Source organism: Aedes aegypti, chromosome 2 (genome assembly GCF_002204515.2).
Source record: "Aedes aegypti strain LVP_AGWG chromosome 2, AaegL5.0 Primary Assembly, whole genome shotgun sequence".
Taxonomy (NCBI): domain Eukaryota; kingdom Metazoa; phylum Arthropoda; class Insecta; order Diptera; family Culicidae; genus Aedes; species Aedes aegypti.
The window spans coordinates 194,074,911-194,094,729 of record NC_035108.1 but is presented as its reverse complement, the minus strand read 5'-3'; the positions used below and the strand labels follow the sequence as shown (position 1 = coordinate 194,094,729).

At 40.3% G+C, this 19,819-nt stretch overlaps 1 protein-coding gene across 2 annotated transcripts in view; it reads right to left on the bottom strand.

Annotated features, from left to right (window-relative positions):
* LOC5573007 (DNA N6-methyl adenine demethylase) overlaps positions 1-19,819 on the bottom strand; it is a 486,750-nt gene that overhangs the window by 304,882 nt on the left and 162,049 nt on the right. Inside the window, exons 5-6 of one of the 2 annotated variants that reach the window (XM_021843564.1) lie at positions 18,638-18,805; positions 9,191-9,265 (exon numbers count right to left, since the gene is read on the bottom strand). In XM_021843564.1, the coding sequence (XP_021699256.1) occupies positions 9,191-9,265; positions 18,638-18,805 (243 nt within the window). The remainder of the gene's footprint in view (positions 1-9,190; positions 9,266-18,637; positions 18,806-19,819) is intronic. The other variant, XM_021843565.1, reaches the window with a different exon arrangement.

The window sequence follows — 19,819 nt, the reverse complement described above, 5'->3', positions numbered from 1 at the left end:
AACGGTAAAAATTAGATAGAGCACCGGCTTGGAAAAAAAAATCCTGCTCCTCCTCAACTTCCCCATCGACCTGTGGTGGACGACGACGACGACCGAGAGGAAAAGTGTTTTTCGTTCCCCACAATCTTGGAATCAGATTCTGGAATGTTTTACTACAAACCGAGACTGGCAGACGAGTGCTTGCCATACTCTACGACTCCGGTACAATAATGTATATATTTATTTGTTATGATGGGAATCAGATGATGGTTATGTTGGAGCTCGTACTTGGTTCTCTCTGATTCCGGGTTGGACGGAATAAGTTGGTCTTTCCCTGGTGCAGCATTTTTTATTTGTTTATATCGGAACGATTATTTAGCTCCATGTTCTACTGGAGGGGGAGAAAGACGTGTTGCGATGAAAGTGAAACTTTACGTTCAGCAGCCAGATGGGTCAGGTTGTGAACATCTGTAGATTGTTTTTACTGTCGGGAGGAAACTAGACTAAACCATTTGTCAGAGAAAACCCGGTATGTGTGTGGAATGGTTCCAGAGAAAATCATTTACTCCAAGGATAACGGCCGTAGTCTAAACAAACAGGATATTGGGAACCTTAATCGAATAAGAATATTGTAAATTCAAAAATATTATGAAATCCTGATTCAACTTTATATCTTTGAAAAGCGATTCTTCGGACTAACCAAGCAGAAACCATACCTTTTCGGCCCGGCATCCATAAGTAGAAAACTTTACAACTTCATTGACTGGCAGAGCTCTCCCACTTGCTTCCCATCAGTGTGTAAAACTGTGCTTGAAGTCGGCTGGATTTCTATGTTCACAGTAGCAAGAAAGAGGGCTGGATTGCAAGCAGTCAGAGACATAAAAATATGTTATTATATGTTCATTCCGACAACGACGACGACGACCATCACGACAGCAAAAACCGTGGGATTTCAGCTGGAGAGAAAAGAACTGTGACGTCACCGGTCGGTCGTCTGGCACGAGTCGCGGCCACAGTCCGGGTGCGGTTTGAATTCTAGACTTCTTTTAGACTGGGAATGAACCAGGGCGATTGTTGGGTTTGCCATATTTCGTTCTATGGTGCTGCGGTTAGACTGAGGCGTGAAAAGAATAGATGCAGACGCTTGGCGCTCTTGCTGAGGAGTTTCGTTACAAATGGGAGCCGCAACAAGACGGGAAAGGCTTGAGGGTGGATTCCCGACCCAGACAGCGTGGCTGCCTTTCGGTAATCTGTTGAGCATTGTGGGATTTTTGTTCCACGTGGTATTCGGAACATAGAGTCCAATAGAGTCAGCAGAGCTGATGAAAATCCATGAGTATTAAATACTTACGTTGCTCAAATGCTTTAACCTTTTGTTTTATTTCCCTTTTTTTTTTTTTTATCTTATCATTTATTTAGCAGGCTCAAGCGCTCTTAGGCATTACGGAGCCGGATTCTATTGATTTATTTTACAAAATCATACTTGCTTCTTATTATCTAGGTTAGTTTTGGGGAACCGTAAAACTCGCGGTTTGGTCGAGGTTAAGGAGTACAATCATTTTTGGAAGGGATGGGAATTTTGGGTTTACTCGTTGATCTTCAACAGCAGCATATTGTAGTGGCGTTATTGGTGCTGATCAACGCAGAGTGGACATGACGACAACCTGTAACGGTACAAACAAACGGGTTTCGAGGGAAACAAGGTGGACATCCAAAAAACGGGAAGGGGTATACGAGGTGGACAAGCGGAACAAAAAAGCATATTATCAAACAAAAACGTCGATTTGCTTCAAGAACTTGTAAACAAGTAACATGTAGTCAAGGTCCAGTCTACCCAACACATCTCTAATGTCTTCCTTGTCTGGTTTTCCTCGGGCCCTGAGAGATATACATAGATTTGATCTGGCAATTCCGTATTCGGGACAGTACCAGACAACATGGTTGATGTCTTGGTAACCAGTTCCACAACCACATCGATTATTATCTGCGAGCCCTATTCGATAGAGATGCGAGCCTAACGAGTAGTGGTTGGACATCAGCCGACACATTATCTTGATAAAGTCGCGACTCATGTTCATCCCTTTAAACCACGACTTCTTTGACACCTGCGGGAGAATGGAATGTAACCACCTGCCCAAATCCCCTTTATCCCATTTTTGTTGCCAACTGAGCAAGGTCTGCTGACGAGCAATTGTGAAAAATTCTTCAAAGGCGATTTGTCGATCATAAATATCGCCTTCCATAGCGCCCACCTTGGCGAGTGCGTCCGCTTTCTCATTGCCCGGAATCGAGCAATGCGAGGGGACCCAAACCAAGGTGATGGTATGATTCGACAAAGCACTCAATTTAGATCGTATTTCACTGAGAAAATACGGTGAGTGCTTTACCGGCCTCATTGAACGTATATCCTCGATGGAGCTGAGACTATCCGTAAAAATGAAATATCGATCAGAGGGAAGAGAGGCAATTCGCTCTAATGCATAGTGTATAGCCGCTAATTCTGCGACGTATACTGAACAAGGGTTCTGAAGTTTGTGGGCGGCGCTATGAAAATCGTTGTATACACCAAATCCAGTGGAATCATTTGTTTTTGACCCGTCAGTATAAAACGTTCTGTCGCTGCTGACCTGGCCGAACTTGTTTGCAAAAATTAGTGGTATGAACTCCGATCGGAGCAGATCTGGAATTCCATGGGTTTCATGCCTCATGGTCAGATCAAAACCTACAGTTGAGTTGGAGAGATTTGGGAAGCAACTACGATTGGGAGCATTCAAAGAAGGGTTAATCTCCAGACTCATGTACCAGTAGTACAGTGTCATGAATTTTGTTTGAGGATTTCGTTCGATTAGCTTTTCAAAATTTTCAATAACCAATGGGTTTAATACCTCACAGCGGATGAGGAACCGGAGGGACAATTCCGCGAAACGATCTGATAAAGGAAGAACTCCTGCTAATACCTCTAAACTCATTGTATGAGTCGAATTCATACAGCCTAACGCGATTCGAAGACAGCGATACTGGATACGCTCAAGCTTCAGAATGTGTGTTTTCGCGGCGGATTGGAAACAAAAGCTACCGTATTCAAGGACCGAGAGGATTGTAGTGCGGTATAACATTATCAGATCGTCCGGGTGGGCTCCCCACCATGTTCCGGTCAGTGTGCGCATGAAGTTGATTCGTTGTTGGCATTTCTGATACAGATACTTAATGTGCTTTCCCCAAGTGCATTTGGAGTCGAACCAGACCCCAAGATACATATGTGAAAGACCCTGAGTTAGTTCCTTACCCATGATTTGAAGCCCCAACTGTGCTGGGACATGCTTCTTAGAAAAGACAACCGACTCAGTTTTCTCCGGAGAGAATTCGATACCCAGCTTTAACGCCCAAGTAGACAAATTATCTAGAGTATCTTGCAGTGGTCTTTGCAAATCATCCGCCCCTGGTCCTGTTACGGAAACAACGGCATCATCTGCAAGCTGTCTTAGCGAGCAATTTCCCACGAGACAATCATCAATGTCTCTGACATAAAAATTGTAAAGAAGGGGGCTTAAGCATGAGCCCTGGGGGAGACCCATGTAACTAATTCGTGAAGTTGTTGAGGTACCGTGAGAAAAGCTCATACGTTTCTCAGACAACAAATTGTACACATAACTGTTTAATAATGGTGAAAGCCCACAGTTGTGTAGTTGGTCTGAAAGGACATCTATGCATACTGAATCAAAAGCTCCCTTAATGTCCAAAAACACTGATCCCATTTGCTCCTTTTGAGCATAGGCCAGTTGAATTTCTGTCGAAAGCAGCGCAAGACAGTCGCTCGTTCCTTTGCCTCTGCGGAAACCAAATTGCGTATCTGATAGAAAACCGTTCGATTCAACCCATTTGTCAAGCCGATGAAGAATCATCTTCTCTAACAGTTTGCGTAAACAGGACAGCATCGCGATAGGGCGGTACGAGTTGTAATCCGACGCGGGTTTTCCGTGCTTTTGGATGGCAATCACTCTCACTTGTCTCCAATCATCCGGAACAATGTTGCGTTCCAGAAACTGATTGAATAAGTTCAACAAGCGCCTCTTCGCGACGTCTGGGAGGTTTTTGAGCAAGTTGAACTTAATCCTATCCATTCCTGGGGCAGAATTATTACATGAAAGGAGAGCAAGTGAGAATTCTAGCATCGAAAAGGGTCTATCAACTTCGTTCCTTTCGGTTAAGTTAACGCGAACCTTTCCGTGTACTGGAACGGAATCAGGACACACTTTCTTGGCGAACTGGAAGATCCACCGAGAAGAGTGTTCTTTGTCTTCATTTACCGCTGTCGCGTTCCGCATTCTTCTCCCGACGGTCCATAATGTTGTCATGGAAGTTTCCCTAGAAAGTCCGTTTACGAAATTGCGCCAATATCCTTTTTTCTTCGCTTTGACGAGGCTACCAAACTTGCGTTCAAGAGAGGTATAGCGCTCATAGTTTTCACGAGAACCGCGTTTCCGGTATTCTTTAAACGCGACGGACTTTTCCCGATATACTGCGGTGCACTCATCATCCCACCAAGGGGTGGGTGGCCGTCTTCGAACTTTTGCTCCCGGTATTGGTCGACGCTGTGCTTCAATAGCACTGTTGATAATTAACTCGGATAAGAACTGATACTCTTCCAACGGAGGAAGAGCATCGACCGACTGCTCGCCATCAGAGATCGCTTCAGCATATTTTCCCCAGTCAATGTGCTTGGTGAGGTCGTATGCTACGTCGATTTGGCGGGCCTGACACGAATCATTGGAAATTGAAATTTTGATAGGCAGGTGATCACTACCATGGGGATCTTGAATTACTTTCCACGTGCAGTCCAATGATAATGAATTCGAACAGATTGAGAGGTCTAAAATACTTGGAGGAGCTGGAGGTTTGATACGTGTTGCTTCCCCAGTGTTTAAAATAGTCAAGTTGAAGTCGTCGCATAGGTCGTATATCAAGGTTGAACGGTTGTCGTCGTACATTGACCCCCAGGCTGTACCGTGTGAATTGAAATCACCTACAATCAACCGTGGGGCTGGCATAGCACAGCAGATGGCTGTAAGCTCTCTGCGAGATATCCTGGCACTAGGAGGTAGGTACGTACTTGCTATGCTAAAGCTTTTTCCTCGTATAGTAACCTGACATGCAACTACTTCAGTGCCTGTCATCGGGGGAAAATCAATTCTATAAAAGGAGTGGAGCTTGTTGATCCCCAATAATACCCCTCCATAACCATCCCCACGATCTTGGCGAATAATGTTGAAATCGTGGAAAGAGAGATTCTTATCAGAAGTTAGCCATGTTTCACTGAGAGCAAATACGTCACAGCGTGTGCTGTGAACTAAATACTTAAACGCTTCAATATTTTTAGAAATGCTTCTGCAATTCCACTGTAGGATTTCGACCATATCCCCGACCTCATTGGATGTATTATCCATCGAAAGATATGAACGATTCAAGAATCGGCCATTTTGAAGCCAGTCGCTTCAGAAGAGGTTTTATGAACGAGAGTGCCTTACTAATAAGGTTTCTTATTGCGGGAGAGACTTCCATTACTTCGAAGATGATTTCCACAATCCCAGAAAGCGTTATTTTGTCGGAAGTTTCGACATGTTCTTGTCGAGATGTGAAGATGTTTGTTTGTTGGCTTTCCGGGCGAAAAACTGGGACATCTGGGGTTTTAGATGATCCCGGAAGTGAAGGGAAATCTCCAGGTTTGAATTTAAAACCTGGGGGAGTAACTTTAGTGGTATTTCCGTCACTTCTTGACTTTTTCAGGGAGAGTCGAGAATTCTGTTGAGCAACAGGAACATGAGAAGGCTGCTGACGGTGCCTTCGTGCTATAGCTCGCTTTCGCTTTGTTCCTGTTTGTATAACATTATATTCTTCACCCGCCTCAGAGTCAGAGCCTTGGTCATCATCAGGCAGGGTTGTAAAGAGGTTGTTACTAGCGATAGAGTGGGCTGGTGGAACAACAGTCGGTGCGATCTTCTTTAGCATTTCTGCGTAAGATTGCTTTGACCGTTGTTTTAGAGAGCGTATCTGATGTTTCTCCCGCTCTATAAACTTCGGGCATGCAGTGAGCTCATGTGGAGCTTGACCACAGCATGAACACTTGGGATCAGAACTGCAGGCACCCTGCACATGTAGCTCACCACATTTTGCGCACCGTGGTTTGTTACAGCAGAAAGGTGATGTATGACCAATTTGCTGGCACTTATCACAGTGCATAACCGTCGGCTTATAGAGGCGAACGGGCAACCGAAGTTTCCCGATCACCAAGTAGTCCGGAAGCGCCGATCCAGAGAAAGTTACACAAAACGAATTCGACGGCTGTTTTGTGCCATCAGGAGCCACCTGGTTCATTTGTCTGGCATCAAGTATGGCGACCGGAGGGACGGCACGGTTTTTAAATCCTCCAACACCAGATTTGATGTCAGCGCAACTCAAAAACGGTTCGGTGACCACTCCTGCGATCTCAATTTCTCGACTTGGAAGGTATACTCTGTACTCCATCGAGAAGAGATCGTAGGCAACAATCTTATTGGCCTGTTCACGATCACTAACCGTGACACGCAATTTGTCACGACTAGGAGCATCTACTGATTCGATGCCCCGAAACGACTTTGCCAGATCTTTTTCTATTTGCAATTTGTTCAATGGTTTGCCTTTGGGCCGAAAGAAAACCAGAAAGGGACCCTTAGATCCGGGTGGATAGGCTTTTAGGCGGGGGGTCGCTTCCTTAACAGTACCAGAAGAGGAGGAGGGCACCAGGGATTGGTTTACATTACGCGTATTGGAGGAGGTATCCATCGGCACTTGCGCACTGGTCAAATATTCATATGACGGAGATTCAATCGATTCACCATCTTCCGAGGGGATAGAGCTAGATGAACCGTTTGTACGGGATGCATATCCTTGCGGGGTGATAGGGAGGGTGGGTGAGATTTCGTTGGTCTCCATTTCCGTGATATTCTGCGGAATCGATGTTAGAACGACATTTGACCGGTTTGGATTTGATTCATCATCCGAGGATATTTCGTATTGCGACGAACCCCCGCCTTTATCGTTTGGTTCCATTGTGGGGTGAGACTACCCCACCAGGAAAAATTCAAAATCGTATGTGCAATCAATTTTTAGCACCCTGCTAGATTAGATTTTGAACAATATTTGCACTTAACAATAATAATAAAAAGGAAATAAATAACAACTTATTGTAAATTTAAAAGTTCGGTTAAGTTCGTTTGCACTTCAGGTGAATCAATCACCTTAAAAAAAAAAAAAAAAAAAAAATTGGTCAAAAAAAAAAATAATAATAATAATACTGAGGTAGACAAATTTACCTTTAGGTAAATTAATCACTAATATTAAAAAAGAAAAGAAAAAAAAATATTTCCAAAAAAAAAAAAAAAAAATTCAGTAAGAAAAATAATTAACGCAAAAGGGCAACTACACACTGGTAGGTGAGTTGATCACCGGCTAGCGTCGAGAAGAAAGATAGGCGGGCAGACAAAAGAGATCGGCAGAACGAAATAAATACCTATTCATCCAATGTAACCGACTGGCTTCTCTGCACTGCTGTTGTTTTTCGTAAACACGTGCAGATCCGCAGATGAATGTATTGTCCGGGACTTGCTGTTCGAAGCGATAGGCACCCGGTAGGCAGCACAACAACTTGATGATTTCAGGCCTCTTTTGTGCTGCTGTTGCTGGTGCTGATAATGATGATGATGATGATGGCAACGATGGGGATGGCACAATGTTGCGATGAATGGCCTTCGGTAAAGCTGGACAGTCCAACCAATAGGCTAGGCTAAAGGCTGGCTGCTTCCGTGATCCGAAACGCGGATGATCGGTTCTTTCTACTGGAAAGAGTAACGCCGTAAAAAACCACGCAACGCGAGGGGAAAAAAACGGTTCACTTCGCAGTAAAAGCAATTTGCTTTGAACGATAAAGGAACTGCGCAAAACACAACCGATGCTTGCAAGCGTTCGGAAAGGAATCCGACTTTTATTTCCCTTGAATTCTTCGATATTTTTGGCATTCAATTGATCTGCTTTGAAGAAAAAATCCTTTATCAAACATAACTTAAATTTATTTGGAAGGAAATTGAGAATTCAGAGAATGAGCAATAAAACTTGGAAACTAGAAATAAAAATCAATCCATTTTCCAATAAAAACAATAGGAAGGAGTGAAGCGATATTCAACTCATAGTTGCAATACTTGTTCTGCTAGCATACTTAAACCAATTTAGGCCTTTGCTCATCCATTTTCCTTTCTATATCAAAAGCGGCAATCGCCCGTCGAAAGTATGCCTTAAGTCCGTTACCAAGTTGAATGAACCCCTTTCCACCTGGCATTGAAAAGGTCGCCTCCTATCATCGTTCCAATCGTCATCGTTAGAATCCTTACTCGAGTATCCTTTTAGCCAAAGACTGCTGTCTTTCCATCCCATTCTCGGAAATAAGAGTGGCAAAGATGCTTCTACTCCACCGGAATACCGGGTTTTATGTGTTTTCCGAAACGTATGTCTGAATCCAAGGGAAACAGATCCCACAGACGGTTGTTTGTCTGCTCTGGTTGGAAAGAATTTTCCCCCCTGTGCTGGAGAAGAAGCGCTCCATGGCTACGGAACGACGTCTGGTGCGGTTTGACTTTGATACTTCGATACCCGTCGTCATCTACTTTCTCTTTCGCTCCAATTGAGCAGCGAATCGAAAGGGAATTCCCCGACACCGGAGCTGGTTGGGTCGGTTGGCAGGCTTAGCCGTCTGCCAGGGCCCAGAACTCCGCTCCGTTTGTGGGGCCGTCGAGAAGTGCGTTAGGAATGAGGTCTGTCCCATGCGATCACATGTTTTGACGGGACGATGACTTCTTTCTTCCTTCGCACCGTTAAGCGTCATCATCTTCGTCGTCATCATCGTCGTCTCGGTGAGTTTTATGTTGAGGCAGATCCAGTTGCTCTTTAACCGGTGCCCGGGTCTTTACGACCGAAAGTGCCTCAACCAGCATCATGAAGCTATTTATGAACGACAAGTGAGCCGTCGGCAGCCAGCGTAAAAAAATATCCCCCGTCGGATATCGACTTTCAAACATTGCTGGCCGTAAAGTAGGTTTCCGAAGCGGGTTGTAAATTTTCTCTCAAATTCTCTGTCTCGAGTTGGATATGCAAGGAATTATAGTAAAATTGTTTGGATTCTTACCCCGCCACCGCGTCCTCTTCCGCGACCTCGTTTTCCTTCGCGCACAGGTTGCCCGTTGGCATCGTACGTCACGACCTAGGGAGAGAATCGAAATCCAAGCCGTTCAAAATCAATACCTTTGGCGATAGGTTCTAAGAGATACACTACTTTGTGCTGGAACCAATTACTACTTTCCATGTGCATCAAACTACAGTTACAATTTAATCGATCTGAAACTAATACGTGCAGTTGCTACTTGCTACGAAGTGGAAATCGAATCCCAATGCTACAACATAATCCTTTGAATAGCTCACCACTACGCCGTATAATAAAAAGCGGGGTTGGGACATTTCACATAAAGACGTTTCGCATACGGACATTTGGCGTAATGGACGTTTGGCATAATCAGTTTTATATGCCTTCTTTAAAATGCTACCTGTTCTTGTATGAAACTGCTTTATACGAATGAAATACCATAGAACATATGAAATTATGTGAAAAAGAGCAAATATCTCATGATGACAAAAAATATTGATAATTACAGTATTAGTCAAATCTCTGGAGAAAGTGTTGGTAGCTCAAGTGTCAATAGTAGTCAAAACTAAAGAGCAGCCGATGTTTAAAAGTCGGAATAATCTCAGATAAAAAAAAACATCTAAAATAGCAATAATTACTACCCCCATCACAGACGTCGAACAAATATTGTTTCAATGTTCTTTCACTTGAAACATGCGAAAGGTCCATTTTTTATAAGTAGATGAAAAACCCGAATTTAGTACTATACCATTTAATTCCACTAGAGTTTGTATCCTTTGACAGATACGCGTATTTCGACCTCAACTGTAAGGCCGTCTTCAGTGTCGTGTACTAGGCTCGACTTCGAGTATACGAACAAAGTCGATTATTTGTATAAATTGCATCACTCCAACTCTACATGGTGGATGAAATCGTAAGAAAGATGAGTTTCCTCGCATAAAACGCTATTTTATGAGTTCATATGTACATTTCTTTTCGTCCCGCATACTCGTACCAAATAAGTCGGAACGATTCGTAGCAGCTGTCAAATTAACTTTGTTATCATAAATTAAGTCGCATAAGAGTACAGACTAATTCGCAAGAAAATCTATACACTCGCATTGCATGTTATTTTACATCATATAAAATATGCACGTATATCGCCTCCACTTTCGTACGTATATGGACTTTTCGCGACATCTTATACGTGAAACTTTGCACATATAAGCAGTGATTTCAACGTGTTTTAGTTTGATTGTTTACACTGGTTTTCAGAAAACTTTTGTTCTAGCATAAATATCTGTTATCTGTGCTATAATATATGCTTATATTTACGTTTTTTAAACTGTTTAGAAGCATTTTTGAGGCATATACGTTGAGGAGTCCAGGTCGTTCGGCCGAATTACGAACTAAAAATTAACTAGATTGTTACAACGCTGATGCGTAGGGTTTTGAAGTATGGCCCAATGACTGATCAGCTTTTAGTTTAGATTTATATGATGTTACAAACGTAATGTTTGTAATGGAGCTCCAAGAGAAACATAAACCGACTTGCAAATCAAGGACCATTAATTAGATTTCGAAGATGAAGTAGATTTCTAATAATTTCATCAAAAATTGTTCCTTCTTTCAAACATAGTTTATCCTTTCGAGTTTTCCTAGTTCCTACTATTGATAAAAAAATGGGATTAAATTTCGATTGGGTATATTACCCTCTTTAAGTCATTGTCATCTTTATTATTTACTGATGTAAGATTATTTATATTACACTTGTAAACATTTTCACATGAGATTTTTTATTCTTTTGACCATCGGCTGTTCTTTTATAACTGAGTTTTCTCATTATATTGACATTGACGACTATATATTTAAAAACAAAAATGGCATATCTGGCAACGCTGCTATCTAATATTTTGCTGAAAATAATTATTTGTCTATTTTAATAATGAAATACTTTAACATTGATTTGATCCCTAAACTTTTCATCAAAAATTTTGTCATATGTAGATTTCGGACTTTTTATCGTTAAGAGTTATTTGTTTTAAGCAGAAAAATATCTGATAAAAACAATAAGATTGAAGCTTTTAAAACTCTCAAGCGGCGATAAAAAAATGGGGTCTTAAAATTGAAAATAAATATATTTCGAAACAGTCTATTACTATTTATAGTTTTATTATTTGCTTTAAAAATGCTTCAGGTTTCTGTTTTCCCTCTTTTCCCTTCAACAACGATTTAGGCATGGCTTACTTGGTTTAAAAATTGTCGGACTAATATTAATATCTCCTAATGTTATTTTACAACAGTTAACCCCTCTACTAGCAGTATCATTTTTCTACAACACAAAAAATCACCTCGCGATTACTCGTTTGTTTTTTTTTTATATTTATGCACATTTTATTCACAAGTTCTCAAAAATTTCTTCTACTTTGAGAATCCGTGTCGATTTCAATGATAAGTCGTCTTATCAGGCTACAAATATTATCTCATATTCGGTTATTTGCTTTTCGAAACAATACTTTGATGAAGTTGCTAAAAAAATTAAACGACTTAGATCAACCGTTTTTTAGAAATGAACAACACTCTGGTCTTGATTTATTAGAGAGGAGGATCTTGATTTATTGGAGACAACTGATCTGTATGATTTTTTCAGAGAAGCTTCTATCCTAACATTGTATTATTTTTTTGATAGACTGACTAAAACCGAAAAGACGGCCAAAGAAATTTTATATGGGGAATGTTGGTCCCCCAAGGATCATCGGAATATCGGAAAACCAAATTACCAATGATCAAAATCGAGACAGATTCTGGAAATAGAAGAGATTTTCAAAAACTTGTGAAAAAAATGATGCAAAAATATTAAGAAACAAAAAAGTATTAGCTATTCGAATACATTTTTTTTATGGTAAAAAGTTGCAGTTGCTGGTAGAGGGGTTAAACATTTAAGTTCAAAACATAGTAGTGTTCATTTTGAACGATAACTTATCATAAAAAGAAACTTAAAACGTTATTTCAAATATTAGCAGTTATGCTATTATTTTGTATTCATTTGAACTCTAAAGTTTTGTTAAATAATAAATGTTCTTTGTGAGTAACCGTTTTCCATAATACAAAAATTAAAAGAAGCTTTTCAATTGCATTAGTTTAAGATTGATAACAATAAAATGATTGAACTACTGTTGTATTCAAATCAAAATTACATCAATATTTTTTGGAGATGGCCCGGCAATATTTTTTTAGGAATGGCTCCACATCTCGATATCTCTTCATACGTCGATGATTGCTTCGGTCCCTTCATTATGCATACAACTTCGCTCTTCATATCTCGATCCTTAACTCGATATCTCCATATCTCGATGCGTTCCTGTTAATTTTTTGTTCCCAATTTTCTCTTCATATGTCGATATGAACATTGTCTATGGTTACTAGACCACATTTAAGCGATTCAGAACAATTTGGAAATTCGAAATGAAGTTTGTTTGTTTATTATTTTCCTAGTAACGAAGTGATTTTCGATCTAGTGTTCATCAAATTAATGTTCTTTGTCTCGATCTCTCCCTATCTCGATGGTCCCTTCGATATCGAGATGTAGAGAGGCGACTGTAATCATCAATATTCTTAAATAATTGTTCAGCTTTAATTTGTGTCGTGATTTAAATTAGTCTACTTTCTAATTAAGATCAATTTCAAAGTTTCTTGAAAATAAATAAATCTCTATAATCTAAAGATGTCCGCCAACCTGGTAGCTAAACTTTCAAATAATAAAATCTAATTCACAATTCTGTCATGCAGAACATCTACAAAAATGAGACGCTATTTGTTTCTTGCATATCTGTTGCAAACATTGCTCGATACAAATGATAGGTTCAACAAATTCGAGGCAAATTATCTTTACAAAATATAGACGCAACTTTAAATTCAAGAAAATGTTTTGGTTTTTCCAGGACTCTACATTTTTTGCAACGCGTAATGTGTAGTTCAAATTTTATGTTCGAAATAAAAGTTTTAAATCAACTTGAAACATTGTGTGTAGTAAAATTAAAAGCTCATTCCAAACTGTTGTCAAGTTTTGACATAGAATCTCAGCCATTGCAAAATCATTTGGAATCTCAATTATCGTACACATTTTAGATTTTCAATAGTAAACGTTCAAATCATAATACCATTTCCGGATTATCAATTCTCAGAGATTGACACGAATTTGACACGAAGCGAACATTTCATGGGAATGAATATTTTTTATTAATAGTAAAATAAGGTTTTAAAAGCGACGTAGGAGACTTACGGCTTCGGCACCATTCGACTATTATTGGCAACCATATTTCAAACGCCAAATACACAGTATTTTTATATCAAAACACATCAGAGGAAACATTCAGATGATTCTTTGTTCTGCCCGCTTCCCGCTGGCGAGATTTCCGAGACTAAACAAACGATATCGCCGGACATGTTATCAATTCAAATGAAAACGCCTCAAAATGCGACTGATTTGGAGCTGCCGAAATGATTCAGCAGATTCAGCACAGTACACCCGATTCTGTTTTTTGGATTTTTTTTTCTACATAGCCGTGCAAAAAAAAAATTTCCGTTCATTTTTTTCGCCTAAACCTTATTTTTGCAAGAAACGTCAAGAAATGGTGTTACTTTTTATGCACGGTTTTTCGGTTTTTTGAAAATTTGAACTGAAAACTTATTTTTGTATGGTATGCATCCCCCGTGCAAAAAAAGAATTCTTACACTGAGAGGCAAAATAAAGTGCCCACCTCACCAGTTTTCGAATTTCTCGCATTGATTTGGTTCACATTAAAGTTAACACACTTAAATCTTTTTTGATATTTTATTTTTGATATTCTTTTAAATGTGATGGTCTGGGGGTGTTTTTCGTGGAGTGCGTGGAGTGGAGTAGGAAGCCTCGTGAAAAACGACGGAATAATGACGGCAGATTCCTACATCAACATCTTGCGGGGAAATCTGGAGATTTCGCTGATCCAGACAGGCCTTGAAGAGAAATTCATATTTCTCTAGAACAACGACCCGAAGCATACTGCCAAGAAGACCAAGTCTTTCTTCCGATCTTGTTGGATTAAACCGCTGGAATGGCCTCCACAAAGCCCAGACCACAACCCCATCGAGAATTTGTGGGCGATTCTCGATGCGAGGGTTGACAAAACTGGTGTTACCAACAAAAATAATTATTTTGAAGCCTTGGAGCGCGCCTGGGAAGAACTAGAACCACAACACCTACAAAACCTGGTGAAAAGCATGCCGAAACGCCTCCAGCAAGTCCTTAAGTCCAAAGGAGGACACATTAACTATTAAATTGCTTTTTATTTTTCATAAATCATCTTTTCTGGGGCCAAGAAGGAAGTGGGCACTTTATTTTGTCACTATTTTTTTTCAATACAAATTGATTTTCTTTTTCTTTGAGTAAAATTCTTTTTTTTATCATAATTTCGTAAGTGCAACTTTAAAAGAATATCAAAAATAAAATATCAAAAAAGATTTAAGTGTGTTTACTTTAATTTGAACCAAATCAACGACAGAAATTTGAAAACTGGTAAGGTGGGCACTTTATTTTGCCTCTCAGTGTACATACAAGTGTGCCATAACTGAAGTAGATCAACGGTATAAACATTTTGATCATTATTAAGGGGGCAGGATCCGTCATTGATTTTGGAAATTTCAAAAGGAGTTTTGAAAATATGTTCACTGTATTCTATGCTCTGACCGAAACACAGTGAACACATTTTCATCAAATGATTTTTAGTTTTGAGCAGAAAAACTGCTTTTGAAGTTTCGATGATGACGATGATTACGATGACGAAGCGTTGAACGTTAAGGTAGGATGTTCCAATTTTTTTAAGGCGGTTTCTTTTCTCACAAAATGGACGATAGCTGTAGTAGAGCAGAGCATTATTTGAAGAAAACTTAAATAAACAGTAAAAATTGTCCATCAGCTAGATTTCTGAACCAATAAACATCCAACTGTTGACAGTTTTTACCGGCAAAAGAAGCAATAAACTCGAGAAGCTTCGTACGACGTACAAATTAACATCACCAAATGCCCGAGGGTTGATATCCCACCCCGACTCTGCTCGACTCGCTCGCAATCCATTGCAAACGCGTAAAATCACCATTCGCGTCCCAGCCGGGACTTCGTTGGCATCGATAAACATTTCTCGCTGGTTGTAATTCCATGTTTACTCTCATGTTTATATTGATTTTATATTTTTCTTCATTTGCGCGTACATTCCTCGAATTTCAAATTACGGCGATGTGGATTTCCCGCGTTCTTTTATTTGCACCCGCATTTTATTGCTTCGTAAAAATCCCCACAATTTTGTTCCATCACCAAATTTGCCCGCCTTCTTGGATTGTTGCCACCAGGTCGTAACGCAGGGATATCAAATCATCAAAGATGGCGCTTTGAAGGCGACCGTAAAAATCAGTTTCGCAATGCAACATTGGAAACTATCACGATTGGTGCCGTCGGTAATGTTGATGAAACCGACAGACGACGCTCCACCATTCCCACAGGGATGGTTTGAGTGGTCATAAAATTTGCACACCCCTGCGCTACACCATTGTCCAAGAAATTGTGTAGCGGAACGCACACGTGGCATCAGCGGCCATCTTGTTTTCCCGTACCGCGAAAGAATCCACCGTCGGAAGCTGTTTGGCGTTGTCTATCGTCTGGCGTGGGGCTACCAAAGGCCGCTTCCGAAGGGGGAAAAACTCGCCGAATCAGCCGTCGCCAGACAGGAGGGCGAGGTACTGTCGTCGTATATTTCTTGTTTTAATCGATTTACTGTCACATTTTCCTGGATGTATGCAACGTGCAAGCCACTCCGTTTTCGAGTTTATGGTGACCGTGTGGCGCGAAGAGGAGTAGCGAGCGAGATAAGAATGACAACCAGAGGGAGGGATATTTATCTCTTGAGATTGTAAAATTGCTAGATTGAATGCAAAGTCCTGGCAGGGCTGAATTACGAATGGCAGCTGGGGCAGGGATATGGGGTCTGTGAATGATACGCTGCTATCGGATGGAGCTCGCCATTGCTCCGTTGTAAATATTAAATCAAGATTAATTTATATGCTAAATAAATTTAATTTATCTCGGCAAAGTTGAGGCGAGGAGCAGCGCAAAACAAAATCAACATCGAGAAAAAAGCAAAGTGCGATAAACTGTCCGCCGTTTTCGTCGACGTCGTATCTCTACATGAATAACCATATGGAGGCGCGCCGAGTGGGTCTCTGCTGTTGTTGACGTGTTCGGAGGGAAACTTACGATGCACTCTGGCAAGGTTATTGACGGCTCGGAAGATAAGGACGGAAACTACAATATCAAAGAAGTTGTCCGAAAACGGAGTGGAATATCGGATTTGACACGAACAACATAAGAAATAGAAAATAGCCGAGTAATGTTGAGAAATTGGACACAGTCTCTCTATATTGAAAAGGTCTGATGCGGAACATGTTTAAAACAGATTACAAATTTGAGAATCTTCGGAGATCGATACCTTAAATTCGCAATGTTCCCGTTAAACTTGATACTTACATTGAAATTGTGTAGCGCCATGTCATACGACTTCCAAATCCAAGCAGGAATAATCAGCCATAAATTTGCTGCAGAAATGCATATAAGCATTATAGTAGCATTGATAATACACACCGTCAATATAAGCATTTATACCGCAAAAAAAAACTATTACTGAAGCAATGAGGCTTCTAACTTTATAAAAGCATATATGCGAATTTAGGATATCTTCCAATGCTTTATAGTGTTTTGACAGATAGATCTACTGAGTCGTGTTTGCATGGGCAAAGAAGCACATCTGCATTTCGGTATTTGCAAGATATTTCGTATTTTGTGCAAGATATTCATTTTTAGCATTATAATAACACTATACACGTAGGGGGCATATTCGTATCATATTCTTCACATTTTTGATTTACTTCGAGGAGTGAGGGTTTCATAAAGCTACCGTTTTGATTCATATTACGAACACTTAAGGCCTCAGTGAAGTACAACTCAACATAGAGAATACATAATAAATCATTCTGTATGATTCCTCAGCGTTATCGAGCATCGGAAACCCTTAACTTTCGAATGATGGGTAAAGAATATGCATCCACAAGTTAAAAAATTATAAATATATCAAAATGTGAGGCCTTCTCATGATTCCTATTCCGGACGCTTCCTCACTTTTGCCTCATATTCCGGACACTTTGATTCTAATCCCGGACAGCTCATGGAAATCATTAATAGAAAAGTCAAATTATCAATATAAATTGTCGAACCACTAAAGAGACGTCTAAGGCAGTCAGGTATTATAAATTTGCACACGTTTTCATGGAAAAAGCTTAATAAAACGAGTCTCGGAAGTGAGAACTTTTAAACAGCAAAAATTGAAACATTTCGTGTGAAATGTTTCCCATACAAAGTAGAGTGTCCGGAATTTTAAGCTGTCCGTAATATGAATCAAAACGGTACCAAGCTCATATTTGGCAACAGTATGCATAATATATAAGTACTTCTTGATGCCAAAGTGAATCGTGGATGTTCCCAAGTAATTTTGGTCACATCCTTACATTTACTGGGAAAGATAAGAAATATTGGTTAGACAACCATTGTTACTAGAGACCGCATATACCTCTGCATCTCCACAAATGTCATGATCCTCTCCATCCTCTCATCCTGGCACAGTTGGAAGTAAGAAAAGATCCCGGAACCACATAATGGTTTGCGACGGGATCTGCTCGATATGATTACTCCTAACCAGATTTTTGATATTAGGAACAATAGTTATCCGAACTTTATCAGCAGTGTTATCCTAAGTACCCAGGAGTAAGCAATACGATCAAAGGATCAAACACTACTGACGCAATTTGCGAAACTGGTTTCACCGCTCCACGCGAACAATACTATTACAATAACACGATTGATCCCTGCATGATTATCAGCAAGTGTTTTGGAAGCTTGTGAAGGAGTACCTATAAAAATAATTCAATCAAATGTTTGGACAATTATGTATATTACACATATTTTGGCGGAATCTTTAAGAAACTTTAGATTTGTACAAACTATACTTAAGTTTCTTTAAAAATCCTGTTTTCCTGTTTACTGATTTGCGCTTCAGATTTAATACTTAGTGCTTCTACATATACATTCTAAATGAGACATTCATGCTCTTGCTCCAAATCAAAACTATAAATAACCAGCTTTTTTGGAATCGGAAAGAGGGCAACTACTTTGAATAACATGATTTTCTCGAAGAAATTTAAAAGTAAAATAATAAACAGTATAAACTACAAATTTTAAATTCCACTACAAAGCGTTGCTTGTAATTCAAACTTACTTATTTTACCAAACAACTACCAAAAGAAGCAAAATCTACCACAAACTTCTAACCCAAAACCAAATCAATGTCCTATCCCTTCCTAAAAAGCACTTACCGCTCCGTTGGCATCGGTGGTGGCGCCTCCATTGGGAGTGGCTGCGGCACCTTCGCCTCCACTGGCCGCATTCGCCTCCTGCTGCTGCTTAGCTTTGGCGGATCGTCCCTTGCCTCGGCCGCGCTTCGATTCCGGTTTCAGTAACTGCCCGTCGGGACCGTACAGAATCTGTAAGGAAAGGCGTAGAAGAAAAGGGTGGAAAAGTTCGGTTAGCTTCTGTTGATTTATCCAAAGCTTCATTGCGGTTTCGAATGTTCACCGCATGGAGGCGCTGCTGCGAAAGCACAATCGCGCTTACCTCGATAAACTTGAGAGAGAGAGAAAGAGAACAGAGCGGACGAAATTTCTCGCCCGGATATGAGGGAGTAATTTCCCAGCAAAAAGCTTTTCGCCGATGGATATCCGACAAGCTTACGCTACGCGCCGTAAGGCGTCGCACAAGCTCGTCCAACAAGCTGAAGCGCTTCGGTTGTTTTAAATGGCGGCATAAAAGTTGGTCATAAATCAGGACAGCTGTTACACATTGTTCCTGGATGCGTCGTCTTTGGCCGGGTCGTCGATCTGTCCCAAACCGGCTTGCTTGCATGGGCACAGCGAGGATTTCCATGAAGGGGGTCAAGCGACCTCAAAAGTTTCTTTTACATATGTCATGCAAAAACTCAATCATTCTCGATTATTTTTTCAAATTCGTATGTAAATACTTTTCACACGGTTTGGGGAAACATAATAGGGCGATATTCAAAACTGAAAATGCAATAGATGGCTCTTTTTCAGTGGTAGTAAAAACGAAATCCTGAAGCAAAGAAAGCACCACGGGAGATGAACTAAACACAAAAAGTTATGTATTCACTTTACACTTGATTTCTAATCACTACTTTTTTGATCCAGTTTCCTAATTGCAAGTAATTTACGTTTTTCATTATTTTCCATACGTTTTGACAGTTTTCCTACTACCACTATGGAGTCAAAAACGCGTGTTGGTACAAATTGTTGGGTTTTGGTTTGGACAATTAGGGATTAAAAAAGTCTGTGAATTCAATTAGTAGGGGTCCTTTTGGCCTGCCTGTTTTTTATTGACTCAAGATAAGTTTCATCTCAAGATAGGATCCAAGCAACTCTAAAATATTTTTTCGAGGTATTCCTCCAAGAAATCAGTGTAAGGATTTTTAGGTTTTGTTTTTA